The 21,790-nt window shown below is 34.8% G+C and overlaps 1 protein-coding gene across 5 annotated transcripts in view; it reads right to left on the reverse strand.

Moving 5' to 3' along the window:
* The window catches only part of LOC145671580 (mitochondrial ribosome-associated GTPase 2), a 91,276-nt gene extending 69,802 nt beyond the window's left edge, over nt 1-21,474 (reverse strand). The window contains exons 1-3 of one of the 5 annotated variants that reach the window (XM_081740790.1): nt 21,268-21,474; nt 12,190-12,295; nt 59-3,838 (exon numbers count right to left, since the gene is read on the reverse strand). In XM_081740790.1, the coding sequence (XP_081596916.1) occupies nt 2,840-3,835 (996 nt within the window). In that variant the 5' untranslated portion in view covers nt 3,836-3,838; nt 12,190-12,295; nt 21,268-21,474 and the 3' untranslated portion in view covers nt 59-2,839. Of the gene's footprint in view, nt 1-58; nt 3,839-12,189; nt 12,296-21,267 lie in introns of those variants that run through there. The other 4 variants (XM_081740777.1, XM_081740785.1, XM_081740770.1 and 1 more) reach the window with 4 other exon arrangements.
* Nucleotides 21,475-21,790: the final 316 nt, after the last annotated feature.

Raw genomic sequence — 21,790 nt, forward strand, 5'->3', positions numbered from 1 at the left:
GAAAGAGATATTTTATGGAGAAATAAAAATATAAAAGTTTAAAAAAATGGTATTTATTTACTTCTAAAAATCTACAAACATCTACTTTTTTCATTATGTTTTCTACATGTTTTTTGACAAGCTTATCATTATTTTTTATTTTTTTATGATTAAACATTGCAATACATTTGTCAAATGAAACACCACGTATCATATAATACAGAAAATATAATACAAAATATCCATACATGATAGAATGATTATCTTGAACTTCTACAGTATTTACAAAATAGAGTTTACAATTCCTTTGTAGGAACTGTTGAATTAGTTTAGGCACACCCTGTGCCACAGAATCAAAATAGTACCCATGTTTATTGTTATTGATATAGATCGCTACCCAATGGTTACCAGGTAAATCAGACTTGTCCAAATTAATAATCAGTCCTACAAGGTGTTGAACAAGTATAGGTAAACGATCAATGGGATAAATTCCAGCCACATTTGCACCACTAATACAGTCCTTTAGTAACACTTGTAATAATTGATCACTATACATGTTTATTAGTCTATTTCGTCCTTACTTTCCTCCTTTTGTTTTATTTTTGATGGAACATACGTTGCACTATTTGGTTTTACGTATAAAACTTAACCATAGACTTTTAAGTATTCAGCATATAATAAAGCTTCACGCACACAACACTTAAATTGTCCAAATCTGTGTTTTAAATAAGCACAAGAGTAAACATGAAATCCCAAGGAAGACGCTTTTGCGTACTGTAAATCTTCTAAATTCACAACAATCCGTTCCAATAGTCGCTGCAAATAGTCCTGACGTGTCTTACCATAAGTATACAAGGTACAGGTATTAGCACAATAGTAGGTAACAATGAGTAATCTACATCGCCATTGTACCAATCAATACCATAATCATGTTGTACTAGATGTTTATTCGAAAGTATGAGCGGCACACACAATTCATGTAATGGATATGGTGGTTTAAAAATCCAGCGTTGTACAAAGGGGATATCAGGATTTACAATTGCAAGTTCCTTAATAATAATATGATCATCATTATCGTTGAACGCGGAGAAGTGAACAATAACCCTCATGGCACTCAAATGACGAAATTTTACATTGTATGATCAGTATATACATTTCTGTCTTTATCGATTTGAATGAGAGTCAAATTGAGCGTACATAATACATGTAATGGAATTTTGTAGAGGTTGAGAAAATGATAATTTTAAATTGACAGGGGAATCACGTATGACATCCCACGTAGAATCATTTAATGTTCCTGTTGGAGATAGAATGAACGGGTACAAAGTGTATCCATGTCGAAATTCTTCACGGGAAATTGTATGGGAATCCCCTCATCTTGATAATATATACCGGTACCGGAAAACAGAGTGGAATATGTTTGAACATATAATCCATTTGCAAAATCAGGAATGAGGGGTGTCGGTGGAAATGATTTTGAACCAACTTGTAATTGCAGCTTGTTAACGTTAAAATGTTGAAATTCAAAAGCGTTTACATGTGGTTCAATCCTAATGTTTTCGGTAATTTGGATACTTTTACACCAAAATAAAGAAAAGTATCCCGAAAATAAAAACGCTTACTAATACTAATTTGAAGTATCTTTTGACCGTGCATAAGAACATGTGGAGTTATTTTATATTTCTCAATAAGTGTCCGAACACAAAATAGACCATCATATCTCGAATTATTGTGAGCAAGTGCCACAATGATCTGATACTCTGGCCTTTCCATAAGCACATGTTCAATAAACGCCTCCATGGTTGTGAAAGAAAACATACGGTTCCTGGTTATTTTATCTCCGCACTTAAAACACAAACTATCCACAACTCCAGTATTTATGCAGTTGAAACATACATTCAAACAACAACATAAATTTACGGCATGCTCCCGTTCACCTTTCTCATTTGGTGCTAATAGCATGGTTTCCACATCAAATATAATGTACAAAAACCGTTCAGTGCGTTTTAGCTTACATTTTTGAACGAAACATCGATGGCTAACAGTTAGTGCACTTTACAAAGACTACAATAGTAGTCGCCGCATACATGAGCTGATTTTCTTTTTCTCACATCGTAAATTACACCACATGAGTTAAACAATTTCACGTAATCACATGTGGATTTTTTTACTTTATTTAGTGTTCAATGGTTATTAAAACAAGTGCTGCCTTCAGCAAAGTTTCTAATGCATTGTGTACAATGTACCAATTTCGCGTTAGTTTCTTTACTATGAAAATGTTCACAGTACGAACATCTCATCTGACATTGGTGAGCCGCACGTGTTTCATAAAATCCTTCCAAACACGAAAAGCAAAAATTCCTCTTACCCATAAATGAATTAATATTCTTAATGGGCTGGAAATGGCCCACAGTATCCCCTCTTTGATACAAAATAAATACATTTTTCTCCGCATTTATTCCTGGGTAGCGTACCACAGGTGCTCTGGAACCTTCCGGTAGTTCATATACTACAATTTGATAATTCTTTTTCACTAAATAATTTTGAAAAGCAATTACATCTTCCAAATCAAATCCCTGTTTCCGTTCAACGTACATTTTTGCATCGTTACACATTTTTTCTGCTTTATTTTGTCACGTTTTGCGCGTAGGCAGGGTCATATTGTATAGTGCATCCTTACTCTCTTCATGTTTTGTAATCCAATATACTATGGATTTTGGCAAAGAAAATCACTAGCCTTTGTGGCCACCACATGATCCTTGAGAAAAATACTCATTTCTGCATATATTTTTTTTTTTTACTGCTGCGCGTTTACGTACACCCTGTCTGTGTAATCCATCAACAATGTCAAACCGAAATTCTAATGATTCCCTAAAAGAAATGATTCCTTGCTATTTAGTACGTTCTCCACCGTTCTAAGAACCACATCGGTATTCAAATTTTGACGTTTTCGCCATGGAACAAACACTTCTTTATTCAGGAGATCTCTGTCGGAATTTATTCTTAAACCGACAAAATCGTGGGGTCGTGTATCCCTCAGAACGATAGAGAGCGCATAATCCATCATGGACGTAATATAATCCATGGGATTTGTAATTACATGTTGCGCCGTTGGTTTTACAATAATTTCCACCCCTTTCATATTGAAACGCGGGTACTCTCTCACATTTCTCCCCACAATTTCAAACATATTACACTCTGTTTCATTCCCTCCATACCCTTGCAATGGTAGGTGCTCAGAAGTTGTGGGCCGCATATCTTCTGAATAATGTGCATTATTCAGACGATCCACACGCGCATTTTCTTCCTCAATTTCTTGCAATTTTTGCCACATCTCTGTAAAGTCGCTTTCGTTATTTGTTTCGGAATTTTGAATTTCTAATGGTTCATCCAAATTATTTTCATTTAATAGTGCCCAATCAATATGTAATGAGTCGTCATCATCATTATGTTCTGATTGAGCATTTTCACGATTTCCCGTAAATGAAAAGAACTCGGATACACTTTTATCACTCACTCGCTCTAACTTCACCTTCTCAGAGGCCATATAATTTAAATATGACATAAATGCCGCATCATACAATCGATCTTCACAGAAAAAAACGTGGTCAAAAAGATCTATATCTGCTGCTGAGCGAACATTATTCAGTATGATATATTGATTATTTTTAAAGTATAGGTACAAAAGCGATAATAGATCACTTACAATTTCAGAAGACCCAATATACCCTGCTCCTTGCAGATCAACTACATGTTGCCACGTATGTAAAACACGATCAGCACTATGCAAGCCTCTCAATCTTCCTTGGAAAATTGCTTCATCAATAAAGTTAACTTCTTCGAAGTAAAACTCCATTTTCTGTAAAATACAAGACGAAAAGTGCAATCAATATATGTATACAATGCGGATGACCAAAAATTTCGGATCCGGATATCCCGGTTGCTGTGTTTTTAAATGTTTCCATAACACGTTTGTGTTACCTTTGTTCTTTATTTTATTTTAACCTTGCAATATTTACATGTTGTACTTTCTGTCGAAGTCTCTTTAGTAAAGTGTTTCCCAGTTTGATTTCTTCCCATTTCAGAGTATAGTGAACTGTCTGAAAACTGATGTAAATGGTAACAAATTCTTCTGTTTAGCTCCTCTTCGAAACTTCATGTTAGCTTCACACTGAAAATATTTATTTTATTCTTAGAAAATAAAACTTTCTTCTTTTCTCATATACAAATGAAATATCTTTTAGATAAGACCCTTCTAATCGCAGGGATACTAGACAAAACAAACTCTTTATTAATAGCAGTTTCTGACTCACGAGTCCGACCACCAACAAATGTAATAATGAATATCTTTCACTTCGAAGGTATATATAGCAAAAAATATAGACTGGTTGGCGTGGAACAACAGTAGATTTTGAAACATACACACGAGAATTTCAGGAGAGCGATATGGTTGTGTTCGTTGTATGACTTTCTTACCTAACTTATGGCTTGCCCTTCTGAGGTCGGGAGTTTGTTGAAGGAGTAAATATAAAAGAGATTTCTGTTATTTTTTCTTCACCCTCCTGGCTTCTTTAATCATACATTGCAGGACGTAACCAAAACATATTCATGCATCGTATCATTGAAGCGTTTTGTGTTTGTATATTAAAGTGTTCAAAAATATTTAACATATTCGCATTTGTTCATGTGATCTCAGGTTCAATTCTCGGTGGAAACATACATGAGAAAATTGAAAGCTGAAACAATATGAAAATAGTATATAAAAGTCAGGAAATTGATATTGAAACTTTAGCTATCTATTGGGACTGTAAGGCTGTAGTTAAATTAACCCACACGTTTCGTGAAGATATATTACGTCGTTATTGTTTATTTACTATAAGCTACCAGATACATCCTCAGAGGCCATTTTACAGTGTAGTAATCAACAGATGAAAACATTGGAAAAGGAATGAAAGGAAGGTCTCCAGAGCCTTAGATCAAGGTACTAACCTAGCATTTGCCCAGTATAACTGAGGAACAACCTTGGAAAATCCTCAGTCAGGATGGCTGGTCTCCGAATTCGAACCCGTTATTATCAAATTGCGAAGCAAGAATCCTAACAAGTAGCCTCAGCTCGCTTCTTAATTAACGGATTTTTTTTTTTAAATTAGTGCAAATTAAACCGTACTTTCTTTATTGCTGATGTTATAGTTAATAAGCCTACATGAGACATCAGTCCCCCATTAAGAAAGAATACTAGAACTGGAATTCAGGAAGCGGGGGTGAAGAGATTAATAAGGATGAGGAAACTATGTACAATGCAAAACCTGAGTAATTATGACTTCGTCACAGATATATTCACTTACATACGTCAATTAATATTTCTCTGATACAGTGCACTCTTACTTTCTATAGTGGCAGGAAAATGGCCCGCTTTTGTAAACGAACACACTAAGCACGTGCGTATAGGCGTAACGTCCGTGCAAAGAAACATAGGTAAAACTAGAAAAAAGAATAGGGTAAGCGAGGGGAAAATGATAAACTGCCCTTCAACTTGAAAAAAAAGAAAACTAAAAATAACTAAACTTAGAGCTACGAAAGCGAATTTTACGATACGAGGCGAATTTTATTGAAAAGATTGTTTTTCCTTAGTGATTAAGTTGTGCTAACTATGACCATGAATTAAAAAGAAAACAAGTAACTAGCTCCGAGTTTCCCAAGCTAGTTGAAAAGAAAATATTGGATAAAATTTAATGAGAAAGAAGCCATTTATGATAATTAAAACAAACTAAATTCTTGGCACGACAGTCCTTTGGTTCCTACCAGCGGGCTTACGTTCAAAGTGGGGATGTGTAGTCAACGCATCGACACCCGAAGTCTCTAATGCCGGCTTTCTAGACTGCAGTCCGCTACCTCTTACTTAAGATATCTCCCCAATTGTCCTCACGATGCTGGGTCGACATCGAAATTGTTGAGTGCCTCTCCGGGAATTGAACCCATGCCCACGGGCACCTAAGGCACGCTCTCTGTCTTCTATAGACGGAAAGATATAGTTACCCACATTGTCTAATACAGAAACAAGTTCTGATTCTCTAATAGCTGCTGATGGTGATAGTCAAGGTTCACCGAAGCATGATCCCAAACCCAAACTGAGATATTGATGTCACTGGAATGCCTGAAAAGTCATTGTGGGTAAGAGAATTGCCCACTTGTCAGGATGAAGGGCGATGGTGATGTGAAATGCGGGGCTGTCAGAGGTACTACTTATGATAATTGGATTTATAATATCCTATGTTGCCATAAACCCTCTTCAGGAACAAAACTGTTAATCTTAGCTTTGAAAATGTTACATAAGGAGTTTTATTGCTATCATTAGGTTGCATTAGGAACTATCGGATTTATTTTAACGTTTAACTTTTACATCTCTTCTGATTTACGAATATTTAAATCGCGATTATCCCCTTAAGGTCAATTAGTGATATTTTAAATCATTTCGAACCAACTTTATATATGGTTAGTCTTGTTATATGGGAATAATTGAGACCAGAAGCAGTCTACAGGCTAAGTCCAAAAGAATCTTGGCCGACCTCCTGATAAACCACGTCTTTCAGCAAGGTGAATTGTGGCAATCCGATACCCACATGAGGAAATCTTCGGTTCAGTGTTAAAGCTTCCATAAGAACCAGCACTCTAATCAGTGAAATGTGCTTTGCTAATTTTTATTCAATGTGAAAGTACCTAACTTTATTGCTAAAAAAGAAAAGACCTTTATTTCAAACAAGTCGCTATTACAGTTTTCGTATTTGAACACAACACTCATGAAAAGTCATGTTAAAGCGCAACTTGCCCCTGAAAAAGAATATTTATCTGTTTTTAGTTTCTTGTGTTCCCCAAAGTACCAGTACATGCGGAATTAGTGCTCGCCTTCCGCTCGCATTACCTAGGTAAAACGGCTACGATCTTGGTACTAGCACTTGTTTCGGTGTCCAGATTTCAAATATTTATTTTTCAGCATGATTCTATGTATGAATCCGAAATTTCAAATCTAGATAAGGGGCACCAAAATTCATAGTTTATTCTCGGTGCTCATATTGTGATTTACTAAGTAATTATTAAATCTAATTGTAAGGTATACATTTGATATTTAGAGCAGACTGAGCAAGATATATATACGTAAAAACTAGTCAATACTTGTCTTAACTGTCAATGACATAGGTGTATTGAGAAATTTTAAATATTCGAGTTTTGTATTCCGGTATCAAATATAAATATGTGTATATTTCATCTCGGTCCTGCAACCGGGTGGACCTAGATTCGACATTCGAACTTTCATCCGGATCAAATCTGATTATTTTTTAGTAAGGCAAGCATTTGATCTTTAGTGTAGAATGAAGGAGACAAATAGACTTGTCAATATCCGTCTTAATTTTCTGTTTTCTTCTTCACTGCCAGGACTTCGTGAAATTACTTTCGGTGAATTTTTGATATTCAACTTTATCACAATTTGGGTGGGATGTGGGTAGTGTTGTAAATAGAAAAAAAACCGTTCGTAGTTTTTCAGAAATGTACGTTTTTTTTAGAAAAAAAAAACATTGCCTCTCGTTTTTTTTTCTAAATTTCGTTTTTTTTTCAAATAGTCATTTCTAATGCATCTTACGTCTGTTTAAGTATTAAATATTTTTTATGTAGGTATAATCACCGTAAAATGCAACATAAATTAAACGCTAGATATGATACGCTACAAATATTTTACAATTTACATGAATGCCATACCTATTAACAATTCGAGTTTCAGCAGTTTTCATCAATATCAACTAAGAAATAAATGTAGAAATGAAATTTTGTTTTTTCGTGAAAGCAGGCCTTTAATAAGTACGAAAATAATGTCACGAACAGTATAATATTCAAATAACTTGTCTAAAGGTAAAAACTAATACTAATTTGCCTAATAGTATTTTTCTAAATGTCATATATAAATAATTTGTCGACTAGATATATATGATATGCCGGCTCTACCATATATGCAACACGTGCATTTACGTGGAGCGGCAAGTTTGGATGGTCCGCTAAAATCTGTCATAAGTATATTATTTAAATTAAATATTTCTTGTTGGAAACCGACTTCATGATGATGGTAGTTACATTTACTAAGCTGACCTTCTATTTGAATACTACATTCATAAATTATGTTTAGTTTGCATTTGGTCAAGGCCACATGGACAATGCTAAAGCAAATGGTTAAATAAATCCCAGCACAAATTGCTTGATTGTTACCAAATGCAAGAATTCAGTTCTCGAATAGTAGTGAATATCTGTTCGTTAGTAAGTTATCACAGTTTTGATATGACAACTAGTCTTGTTTTTGTCAGAAACAAGTTCCTTATCATTGAAGATAGAAACAAGTTTTTTAAAAAATGTTAACAGATATTGAAGGGAAATTAAGAAATAAAGATAAAAGAGCTAGTTGCACTGGAATTGCAAACTGATACATTGAGATTGAAGCTCGATAGTGAATTCTATAAAAAGGATTACCATCTATCCTCTGCAGGTGTGTTTGCTTTATCTTTCACTAACGTAATAGATTATTAAAAAAAAAAAAAAAAAAAAAGACAGAACGGGATTGCATTTTTAGTAAGTATTTAAACCTTTCTGAGTGCAACTGCACTTACCCTCACCTTTGTTGTTCATGCTGGAGTAGCATACTTAAAATCATGACTTAAGATTTGTTCTTTCTGGAGAAAGGGGGAGGCGGCAAATTATGCCATTGCATGGGGCGACAAATTGACTAGGACCAGCCCTGATGACATGTATATAAAAGACATGAATATAGGATGACACAATTTGAAGTAATGCAGGGTGTTTCAAAATTAATATTTGGGTTTTGAAACTTTGTAGTATCTATTACAATTAACTTACAATTATAAATATTATATCAAATGAAAGAACAACTCAAACAGTTTTGTACGCACGCATGTACATGCATTGTTTCTTCTGTCTGCCGTTAGAAAGAGCAAGCAGAAAAGATGTAGACTAGAGAGCAGAAAGTTTTTTTTGTGTTTTAATAAAGACTGAATGTGTACAGTGCAACGTCTGTGTGAAGAATATTAAGGAGACGCTTGCAACTACGTCCTGATCGTTTGCAGTTGCTACAGGTCTAAAGCCTACAGACTACGGTTTACGTGCCAATTTCGCAAGAGAAATATTGCTGCATAACAATGAAGATTTTCTGGATCGTGTAGTCTTCAGTGATAAATAGACATTTCACCTAAGATCTAATATGAACACTCATAATGTTTGTATCTGGCCGTCAGCAAATCCTCAGGAGATGGTACACTTGAAATGAGACCCCTAAATTGAGTGTGTTTTGTGCCATATGGCGGAAAGTTTATGGTCCTTTCTCGCCTATCGACTAGATGTGTGCCGTGTGACAAATGAATCTCACATTGAACACTTGTAGCAAAGACTGTTTGAGGTGCTCTTTTACTTGATGCATTGCTTATAATTGTACGTAAAATGTAATAAGTACTACGAAGACTTAAAACCCCAAAATTCATTTTGAAACACCCTGCACTTCTCACCAACAGTGTTGGAACTAAGATGTAAAACGGAGAGAAAATTTTCCTTATAAAGTTATTGTTTACAACAACTATATTATTATTAGTCGAGACTATAACTACAACAACAACACGAGTTAGTAGTCAAAAAATGTAATCAAATGTATACTCGGTGGCCCAGGTAGCCAAAGTGGCACACACGGGTGTGTCATTTGTTTAATCCAGTCCTGTGTGGACACTAATTAAGATATCGGGATATTATTCTTGCAAAATATGGTTGGACTATAGTTTATCATATTATTTTTTTCTTCTCTATCGAATTTCCTTCTCAAATTTCACCCCAGTCAAAAATTCGAGAATTTTCTAATTTCGAATTTCCTTTACTTCTTTTTTCCCTGTAGCTTCCTTCGTTGTTGAAAGACCTCCTTATACTTGCCAGGTAGATACCTCGGATAGATACCGAACTGTTGACATCAATTAGACGGGCCTGCGCGCAGTGTTGCCAATTAGGGAAATTAAAATTTTCCTAAATTTGGGGGGGAAAAAATAGAAATTTTTGTTTATAAATCCGTACCTATACGTCTGTGTGCAAGTCAACTTACGCCAATCGAACATTTGTCCTTACTTAACAAACGCAAGTACAGATCGTTACAATGGGGTAATTAGGGAACGCACGAAAAATTCGTATTTAGGTTCTAACCCTTGATTTTTCTAGTTTTTCCCTACTTTTCTGTTTACAGTAATATATTTTTGGTAATTAGAAGTTTTGTTCCTTAAATATCGTCGTGTACCAATATTTAATTTAAGATAGTTTGCGTCTGTCTGGTAGCAGTGTTACCAGCTACAGAAAATTTTAATTCCAGATTTTAGGGGGAAATTTTGAAAAAATTATCTGTTTTGTCTCTATTATTTCCCTCCTGTTGGCTATATCGGACCAAACGTACCAGTATCTGGAAGTCTCGTCTTTGCTCCACACAACGCATTATAGAAAGTTTCAATAGGATAATTAGGGGAAGTACAGTAGACCTTGTTCTCTAATTGGGAAGATAACTGTGATTTTTAAAAGGTAGAATGAGATATTTTTTATTGACATGCTTACTTTATTAGATATCGTCACAATACTTATAGGATATATTAGAGGGATACCAAAGCTTTTTTTAAGATAGTTTGTGTGTGTCTGATAGTAGTGTTGCCAGCTACAAAAAATTTTAATTCCGGATTTTAGGGCAAATTTTGGAAAAAAATCCCTTTTTTATTTCTATTATTTCCTTCTTGTTGGCTACATTCGAACAAACGTACCAGCGTCTAACAGCCTCATCCTTAGCCTACACAGTGCACCATAAAAAGTGTCACTAGAATAATTAGGGAAAGTACAGTTGAGGTTTATAATAAACCATGTTCTGTAAGTGGTAAGAAAATGGTGAATTTCTGAGGTAGATTGAGATTTTTTTAAAAAGTTCATGCTTACTTTGTTATATATCACCATGATACTTGTAGGATATATTCTTGGAGTACTAAGGGCTATTTTCAGATAGTTTTCGTCTGTCTGATGGCAGTGTTTCCAGCCAAAACAATTAATTCCCGCTTTTAGGTGAAAAATTCGGAAAACTTCCCTTTTCCCCTCTATTATTACCCTCTTACTGACTACATTGAAACAAACGTACCACTACCTGAAAGCTTCCTCCTTTCCCTACAGAACGCACCATAAAAAGTTTCAATAGGATAGTTAAAGAAGCTGTAGCCCCGGCATATTTGATTTTTGCTTGTGAGGCGTAAAAAGTGTCAAAATTCCATGTGTATGACAGAATTTTTTCTTTCCCTCTTTGGATGGAAGCAAGCGATTTCAGGATTTCACTGTACCTTGTCAACACACCAAAGATTTTTTTAGGCGACTTGAACCCATATAGCAGCAGTGGTACTAGATACAAAAAAATTTTGAAATTCGGTTAGGGATTTTTTGCAAATTTTCACCCTTACATTTCCCTCAATAATTTCCCACCCATTGGCAACACTGCAATGCAAGTTACACCAAAAGATAGCCACATCCATTTTCTAAAAAACAAGGCCTTAACCATATCAATCGAATGAATGGTTTTTGAGCAATAAGTCACTAACTGGAAATGTAGGAAAACGCCAAACATGATCTGGGGCCGAAAGGAATAATCACACAATTTTGCTAGTATATAGGTGCAAATAAACAAAAGATTTGTAAGTTACGAGGGCTTCGACTCAAGTTCTGTTGATTATTTCAATAATCTGCGACGTATATCAATAAATAATAGTTGCCAGAAAAAAAAAACAGACATTTGAAAAAAAAACATGAAAAAGAACGATGTTTTTTATTGAAAAAAACTTCACAGAAAAAAAACTTTTTTTTTACAACACTAGATGTGGGTTTGGATAAGAATCAAGATCTGAGATCCGGATTTCGAACCCAAATCCGAATTTCGAATTCAGATCCGAGATCCGGATCCAGATACGAGATTTGAGATCCGGATCCAGATCCGAAATCCGAGATCCGGGCCCAATCAGATCCGGATCCGGCCATCCCTAGTATACAATGAATAAAAAACCTGAAAACAAACAAATTTTTAATAATAATAATAATAATAATAATAATAATAATAATAATAATAATAATAATAATAATAATAATAATAATAATAATAACACTTACCGAATATTAGTTTATCTGTTTAATTAATAATCCAATTCGAATCCACGTCTTTCGTCACTCTCGCTCTCTGCTTTTTTTCGCTTCTATCACTTATTTGCTTCAGCACCTAAAACAGAGAAGAAAAAAAAGCAATTAGTTATCGTATTACGACTTTTCAAATTACAAAATATGATACTCAACGTAGCACTAACGTTCCCAACCATATTGGCTTTGCATGTAAGAGAGTCATGGTTCGATTCGCGGTGCAGATTCTGCTAACTACCTATCCAATATAAGTTCGTTCATACACAATAAAATTTATACCATTTATAACTGAAAAAAGTCTACAGTGCAAGCAAGCGTACGATTCTACACGTGGGACAGCCCTAATTCGAGTTCCGGCAGTGTCATGGCTTCCTATCCAGTATAACTTCCTTCTTAACATATACTTTCTAAATACCAGTTATACGTCTTACACAATTCATAACTACATATAAGTAACAACACCTGCTAAGCAAAAGGTTTATCGTACGGCTTTTCGCGTGGAAGAGTCCTGGTTCGATTCACGATGCGGATTCTGTTGACTTCCTGTTGTCTTACACAATTCATAGCTATATATAAGTAACAAGTTCACACTGCAAGCATAAAATTTAGCGTATGGTTCTCCACCTGGGAGAATCTTAGTTCGATTCCCTCTACCCTCCATATTACATTATACTATATCTTAGTCAAGTTATAATGCTATAAAAGTACACCGAGTCATATGATTTTCAATGCCGGAAAATCCGCAATCAATTTCCGATAAAAACAAACACTTCCGTCCCCTTATACTCCCGACAATTACAATATGTCCCTTTCCCATATAAAAAATGAACAAGTATAATACAAGAAAACTACAAAGTTCGTACTTAGCAATCTTCCAGTCTCTCCTAGTAGTACAATATCTTCTTCCAACAGATACTTGCGTTTCTTATCTCTTCTACGTAAGTGTACACATCATGCAATTGCATCAGTATTTATATACCCTTAAATCTTTCCAGAAGTTTCGAGAGTGTTCTTTCCCCTATTCCAACGATAATACGCTGGTGAAGAAAACGTCATTTCCGCTTCCTGTTCAGCTGGCTGGTTACAAACAAACCAGCTTTGAGCGGGATATATGAAGAAGTTTACACGGTACTCGCCTCTGAAAATGATTTGTTTCGTTTTCCGGATATAACCATAACAGTTTAAGAGGTACATGCAATGATTTTTGTTTTCCCAAGAATGAAATTAGAAATATTGTACTATATAGTATATTAAAGAGAAACAATAACAAAGCCACACTGTACAACAAGTGATATAATGATTAACTATGTATTGGGCGAACAGATATATATCAATCAGAAAGCAGAAAGAAATATTCAGCTAGAAAGAAATTATATATATATATATATATATATATATATATATATATATATATATATATATATATATATATATATATATATATATATATATATATATAGCAAAAGCTCCCTTGCTCTATCTTTGTTTGTGACATTTTGGGGCTAATTTCGCTAACTGTTTAATATATATTAATACTCACAACAGTGTAAAATCGTTTCTTAGTAAACTGATAATTGAATCACATGTTTAAGGACATACTATAATTTTCGAACAGAACCTGCCCCAGCATGGAGTGTGATACTTGCCTGTCTCCGCTCTTTCCGATCCTCACCAGCGTTAAGTTCGATAACAATTTTACCCTTGTGGTTACATATATGTGTAAAAAATTGAAACTCTTGAAACAATTGATATTTGCAGGCAATGGATGATTTTAAAATAGGCAAATCGGCGTTACACATATATGTAAGACAACCGCATTTAAATAAACACAAGCTAACCTAATCGTACCTTACCGCATATGAATAAGAGTATAGTACAAGCAATATAGAAAAGTTTAAACCGGACTTGTTAATTTGTCTCATCTCGTTTGACATAAATTATAACTGCTCCATCCTATCGATCTACGCTAAGTACGCACGAAAAATACGGGATCATTAAAAAAATATTTCTAATCTACGAAAACAGATCTGTGCAAGAAAATTATTTATGTAGAGGGAGAACATAGAAACAGTGTTAATAATGTGTCACGGTCACTAAGAAACTGAAATGCAAATCCACTTGTAGTGATTACTAGTCCAGGCTAGTATACGCATTTCGTACGTCTTTCTTTCCAAGCATACCCAACTTCACTGATACACCTGCTCCCTACAGATGCATTCTTACATTGCTCGAGCTTCAAACTTCCCGATTGGGGAATCATCATAGATATAGTGTTAACGTGAAGTGACCACCGTGCATAAGTTAGTACATGTTTTCCTTATGAGTTTTAATACATGTATATGCTGCCATATTACAAATCTGTAGGCCGTTTGTGGCAGACGCAAAGAAAACAATTCAGATAACAATAGGATATATATATATATATATATATATATATATATATATATTGGTGACGCATTTTAACTTTACCAGTACCAAGCAGGGAATGGACACCCGTTAACAAAAGAATGAAGAATAAATTAGGAAATTATTTCCAAGAAGAGATTATAAGTTTCTAAGATCAAGTATTCGTAACTGGATGTTCTAAAATGCATTCGTCATTTTAGCGCTGTACTCCTTTGCTCCGAATATCTGATCACTATTTTTTTTTTAAATCAAGTTTTTCTTCCATAGTAAACATTTTCACTGAAGCTTAAAAAAATGTCAAAAGTATATAGCATAACAATTTTCAATAATTTTAATTAAACTCAATTTAAAATTATCATTAAGGGGCGCTCATGTACGTATTTGGGATTCTCACTCACTTGTTATCCAGCAAGTTATTGGCGATTGCAGCAATTAAAATGTAGAGTACTTTTGTTTCATATTATGATAAATATAGGTTTCCTATACGCATAGAGTAAATATATTCACTGTTATTCGTGAAAAATGTCGCCTTTTTAAATAATTTTAAGTTCGTCTTTCACAAGACTCACAGGTGCACCATACAAAGCCATTGAAACTGCCTTAACAACCACCCTAACAACAGATTGTTTGTAACCAATATGGCTGCGCCCAGTAAAATTCATAGCAGACGACTTCAGCAGCGTATAACCTTGGGAAAAGATCTGAAAGCTTCCAGCGTTTTCTTTCTTTCACTCATTCCAACGACCAACATCAACTAACACATTACATGTGATGCATATTAATGAATCCAACAATATATTAGATTGTTCTACGTGTGTGATCTGCATATTTTATTTCCGAAAGGTCTTTCTGTATTCTGCTTGTCCAATTAACATTTCTTTAACCGGAAAACATTTATGTGTCATGTTCTCTTTTCCCTATACAACCTCCGTACGCAGGTGTATACATGATCGTATTTCTTCTGTGTCATTTACAAGATCATTACTATGCAGAAAAAAGGGTGTATCCATTCTTCAAACTGTCAACCGGCCGTGTATTAGGAAGTGCTAAAATGTTGAAAATATCGTCACTTATGAATATTCACGAGTGGCGAATTTTGTCCACCACACTACTAACCAACACCTATTGGAGCACCTGCACGGTTACATGCTATTAGCGAGGAAGACACCAACCAAAGAAATGATTGGTCCATGAAAAAAAAAAAAAAAAAAAAAAAAAAGTGCAATTTTGTTTCCGAAGACCATTTTAAGTAAGTGAACTTGAAATTTGTGTGTTTCGTAATCGTAATTTCCACCTCAGATTATTTCGGTTTAAAAAAACGGAGGAGTAGAGGGAGGCTCATTTTACTATTTCAGAGAGCCTTTTTGATCAAAATAATAAAAAAACAGTCAAGAAAACCTTTTATTCTTCATTTAATGAATGTGAACCACAAACATCAAATCATTGCACTTTTATTGTTCCCAGTGTTGCTAACAGCGACATCAAAGTTAACGAAACTTCGCTAACTTTAAAAGGGTGAGTTAATTCATGAAGCATTGGTCGAGAATGGTGTTTGGTGTAGTTATTATTCATGTAAAGTTGAACCATCTGACAAAATTTCAGAATTTTAAAAGATGGTGTTTTCGAGAAAATGGCGCCCAAAAATGGCGATTTTGGAAAATTGTACAAATTCCCGAATTTTTTGCGACAAAACGGTTGCACACACAAGCGATAGAGATTTTTTTTCAGAAAGCGGGTAACTAGGTCTTACCAACCGTGAAAACAGAATTTTAAAATTCGAACCGGAAGTGCTCGAAAAAAATTCGCAAACTTCAAGTTTTCAGATAAATTGACGTTCATTTGTTAATTTATGTACAAAAAGATACGCAAACCAAACTATAATAAACTATAGTTTATTTATATCCCTATGTACATACCACAACAAGAATTATTACTCTACCTGTCTCCATAGCCGAATGGTGAGGTTCCGAAGTTGACCATTTTCCATGTCTTCTACAATTCATAAATTGTACTCCCCGTCTTTGATGGCCCCTTACTTGGCGGGAAATTTTTTTTCGACAAAACAAAAAATATGGGTCTCTTAAAAACATGTCTAGTTGCTATAAAAAAAGTTTTAACAATATCTGAGATGGTGATGGTACATGCTCTGCCTGAATTGAAATAAAAGGCATCTATGTGAATATATATTGTTTTGCTCAGCAAATAGTTTATGAAATAGCAATGTTTCAAGTACAGCATGCTAGTTCGAACGGAGCGTAGGAGTAGAAAAATTCACAGGGAACCTAAAATACATCAAATTAGTTCCCAACAAAGCTGTATTGTTGGTATGATGAGGATGCAAGGAAACAGACAGCTGAACTGGCATTTTTTTTTTTTTTTTTTTATTTAACACTGGATGTCTTACGAATATGGGATCCAAGCGAATGGTGCGATTGAAAAGAATTCCACCACTTTAGATTGAAAAGTACCTATTTCCAACCATTTTTCAACTTTCCCGGATTTTTGGTACATCCAGTATATAAAACATTATGGAAATATATATAAAATATGAAAAAAACCAGCTTATCGTAAAGTAACTCGTCCGAGCATTGGGGTGGGATTTTCTTTAGTACGGTATAACTATTTACTATTATAAATGGGCGTGGAATATAAACACAATAGTTGGACGAAGAGGACGAGTGTGGTTTATAAACCCTATTTGTGTTTAATTTGTCAAATAAATCACTCAACACCTAATCACAGGAATGAGCAGCTTTTAGTGGATCATCCTCTCTCTCACTCTCTCTCTGAAGAAAGATTGATAGCAGTTTCCTAAAGGATTAAGGATTACATTTGACCTAAACCTATATTTCAGCCATTGTCAAGTGGAGTGCCGGCAGAGAAAAAGTTAGGACATAATTTTAAGGAAAAATTTTTATTATTTATACTCATATCTTATAAAATGGTAAAAAATGACTTTGAATCTTCGTCAAGTTGCAGTTCCGTAAGTAACGTTCCCGTGGGTAGGGAAAAATAATTAAAGAATTCTAATTTCTGTACAAATATTTCTAGTGATGCCACTAATCTTAAGTGTACGAGATGAACCATAACAATGGCTTGTGGAGAATTAGTGCAAATAAATCTATGTAGATATCAAAATATTTTTAAAAATAGTTTGGGAGCATTTTGTAAAATCTATGAAAAAAATATGTTACTTCATTTCAGTATGAAGTGTTTCTCTACCTATCTGTGTTTTGTTTATACCTACCATTGTAGAAGCTCACAGACCCTATGGACGCGCAACCGTGCAGTTCCCCTGCTGCATTCCTTGCCTGACTGGATTATATAGTAGCTATGCTCTTTAGTGGCCACCTATCAGAAATAGGTTTGTGCTTTTAACTTGGTTCGTGTTTTATGGACTGTAGCATTTATGTAATATGTCCAAACAGTATATTTGTACTCAGCCCTTCTGAAGTCAATTCGAACGCTTTAACTCCTCCCTAAAAAGAAACACTTTCTAAGGCAGTAAGAATGCATTTCCTGCTAAGAGAATTCCATATTTCATGAATGTAAGCATGTCCTCATAAAGTAGGACACCACGAAAAATACTTTAACACCGTCGGTCTCTTCTCATTTACGGATTGTCGATAGTGGCGCATTAAGCACTGGTTATAAGTACTGTCAAGTGCAGGTCAAGTTTAGGCACACCACTCGAAATAATTGTAATATATATCTATATCTATCTATCTATCTATATATATCTATATCTATATATATATATATATATATATATATATATATATATATATATATATATATATATATATATATACAGTGAAACCTCTCTAAAGCGGACAGCCGTGGGGAATCAAAAATTGTCCGCTATAGAGAGGTGTCCGCCTTTAAGAGGTTTCAGTATTTTGTTATGTAAATTAGTGAGGAAGGTAAATATACAATTAGAAAAAATATTTTTGCATGACTCACGTATTTACGAATATCACATGCATTATCCTCTGTCATCCAATACTTGATGTTCGAGGCACAACATGGAAATAACATGTTATAGTTCTCTGCACTTTACACTTATCAGTACTTCCTTCGTTTTCAGTATGGCGCTTTAATTTGTGGGGTAATTGCAGTCCTGAAGTGTCCTTTTTGAGACAATATACATACCTGAGTGCAAAAATTAGTAAACTTGTCTTCTGGTTGGTTAGAGACTCGAACGGGACAGTAGCATAACGTGTCATCCCTAACGGCGGGCAACTGTTAATCACTTTTGTGTCTAAAACAGCTTGGATGCGAGTGGGATGCAAGCAAAGGACATAAGAGTGTTGTTAAATAGAGACGCTTCATCTGCGTTGCTGAGCAGACAGTTGAGGGGGCAAAATGTTGTCACAATGCTTCCTTGGTGACACATGTATGAATTACTAAAAATGTATTTTTACTACACTTTTCGACTTATTTCTAGAGAAAGTGTCCGTAATACGGAGGTAAATAATACCTATAAAAGACAGAAAAGACTGTCCGTGTCCGTACTAGAGAGTGTCCGCTTTAGAGAGGTTTGCCAATATGTTTTTTCCTATTCCAATGTTTGGGGATTACAAAATATGTCCGTTAAGGGAGGTGTCCGTTAGTAGAGGTTTCACTGTATATATTTTCATTAATTTCCTTATCGTTTTATTGTCCAAAGAGCTACTACAAGTAATCGTTGAAAAATTAGTTTCTTTTCACGATTTACATATAAACATAGCGTCTTGACGTGAGCCATAAGAATTACAGTGCAAAAATTACAAACCAACATGTGCTAGGTGTCCACTAGAAAGCACAGATAGTATGTAACGAAGTAGTTGACGGTCACAGGCGGCGTACGAAGGGACCTGGTGCGTAAACGAGGTTAGTGATAACACCTGGGTATTTGTAGCTATATGCATTCCTTTAGCAGTTGTAATAGTTTCACACTAGTACCGTTACATTGCAAAAATACAAAAGTACAGCTTTTGTGCACTTGCAAAAATACTCTGCCAGCAGAAAATAGTACCTAATAGTCATCTTTCATATGCACTTACTTATTTCAAATGTCGTATAGCATTTGTAATGATTTTATACTAGTAAGCCTACACTGCAAGCATAAAATACAGCTGTATAAGTTACTATTTAATTCTGCCGCCTGTAAAAATAATTTTCATCAATGTATCTTTCCATGCAGTGCTGAATTTTACCTGTAGATTTTGCAAAGTGTATTGTGCCCGAACTTGAAAAGCACCTACTGTCTTACGCATAAAATCTGCTTCCCATACCCTGCACATAAAAGGTTATTACTTACTGATATTACATTTTTACAAAGTAGCTAAAAAATGCTTCGAATTGGGTACCGGTATTTATTCTGCAACTATCAAAGAAGTCTGAGACTGAAGAATGAGAATAAGGGATAGTTTCTGGTGGCGAAACTGCTGATGTGACCATTATTTACAGAGACAGTAACTAAGATCTTGGGAGGTGAACAGAAAATGTATTAGAGAGTTTATACTGTGTTCAAGTGTAAGAATTACACAGTAATGACTTTTTTTATTTTTTTTTAGATACACTACTTTCGGGTTAAGTTCCAAAGTTAGTCGTCCGTTTCTAGGAAAATTTTGAAAATTTACTGGGAAGAAATAGATAAATCGCTCATTTGTGTCTTGATATATAAGTAGACCAGAAGTTGTATATCATTTTGTTTTTAAAGTAAACTGGGATATAGTATACATAAAGCTGCATCAGTTCCCGAAGGAGCAGGGCGCTCATACTTTTAGGGATTATTCATTGAGTATGTACGAACTTACAAAGGGGGTAACAAAGCGACTTTTGTTTACTTATCAACTGATACGAAAGTAAAAAAAAAATATCTGTACTTTATATTATGCATGTGTAGTGCCCTTGTATTTTATCTATGACTATGTGTGTGTGGGGGAGGGGGATTTAACGCATATCGCATGTCTTGTGCACATGGATACTTCTTAGTATTGCACTACGTAGAAACTTTATAGTATTTCATGTAGAAGTGGTAACAGAACACAGAAGAAACGCAGATCAGGGGGTTCTCATGTATACTATTATAGTTAAGGAGAAGAACTTCACGGTTACGGATGGAGTAGAAACGCTATACTTTCAGGAATTATTCATTGAATATCTACCTACTTAAAAAGTTGGTAATATACCCAATTTTAATTAGTTAATGAGTGATTTGAAATAAAAGAAGACGTGTATGTATTCCGCTCTCGTTGTGTTTTGAACGTTGTTTATTTACATTGACGAGTTGCGATTTTCACATGTTCTATTTGACGTCACTGAATCATGGAAGTGCGTCTGCGCACCCTACGGTATCATATCCTTTTAATGCGATCCTAAAAATTGGTGACTTTTAAGTTTTCGTAGCTGTTATTACCTTTTTTGTTGAAACTCGGGCGTAGTAACACCATTCGGGTTAATTAAAAACCTTTTTTTTTATGCAATTTCACGAAAAAAAATTGTCTTTGCATCCAGGTTCTCAATCTGAGCCATTATATGAGCATACATCTGGACGTACTACTACTAATAACAATTGAGAAAATTTATATTTCATGTGAGGTAATTTCATTGAAGCCAGAATTGTATTATCCATTATTTAAAATATTCAAAACAGTTGCTCACCACATTTACAGAAGTGCTCGGCTCCAATTTCCCACGTTGCGCTGTTTCTCCATTTTAACAGTGCACATTTCCCTTCTTCTTCTTCTTCTTCTTTGGCAATTTCTTGCCTCGGCTTAGACTGCCCTCTTGGCAATTATAATCGATAACTTCAAAAGACAAAGATGGTGGAACGAGATTAATCTTTATATATAGGTAGGATGCGAAATAAAACAGAGGGTTGTAAACAGGGTGCGAATTACCGGGGGAATAAGGGGAATTTCCCCCTCAATCACATTTTGTGCCCTTCCCTCGAAAGAAGTCAGTTGAAGTATCCCCACCGGGGATGATCGCTTCCCCCCCCCAAAACTATGCTCAGTATAACTCCAAATTTTACAGATTTTTGTTATTTCTTGTAATTTAATCTTCTAGCTGTACTTCGAAATGATCGATGTAAACTATTCAGTTTTGGTCATTTCTACTTACCACATAATTACCCACTATTTTCAACGTTGTTTAGTTGAACTATACTATTATGACTACGGTT

This window comes from Thermobia domestica, chromosome 2 (assembly GCF_964235325.1).
Source record: "Thermobia domestica chromosome 2, izTheDome1.hap1.1, whole genome shotgun sequence".
NCBI classification, from domain to species: domain Eukaryota; kingdom Metazoa; phylum Arthropoda; class Insecta; order Zygentoma; family Lepismatidae; genus Thermobia; species Thermobia domestica.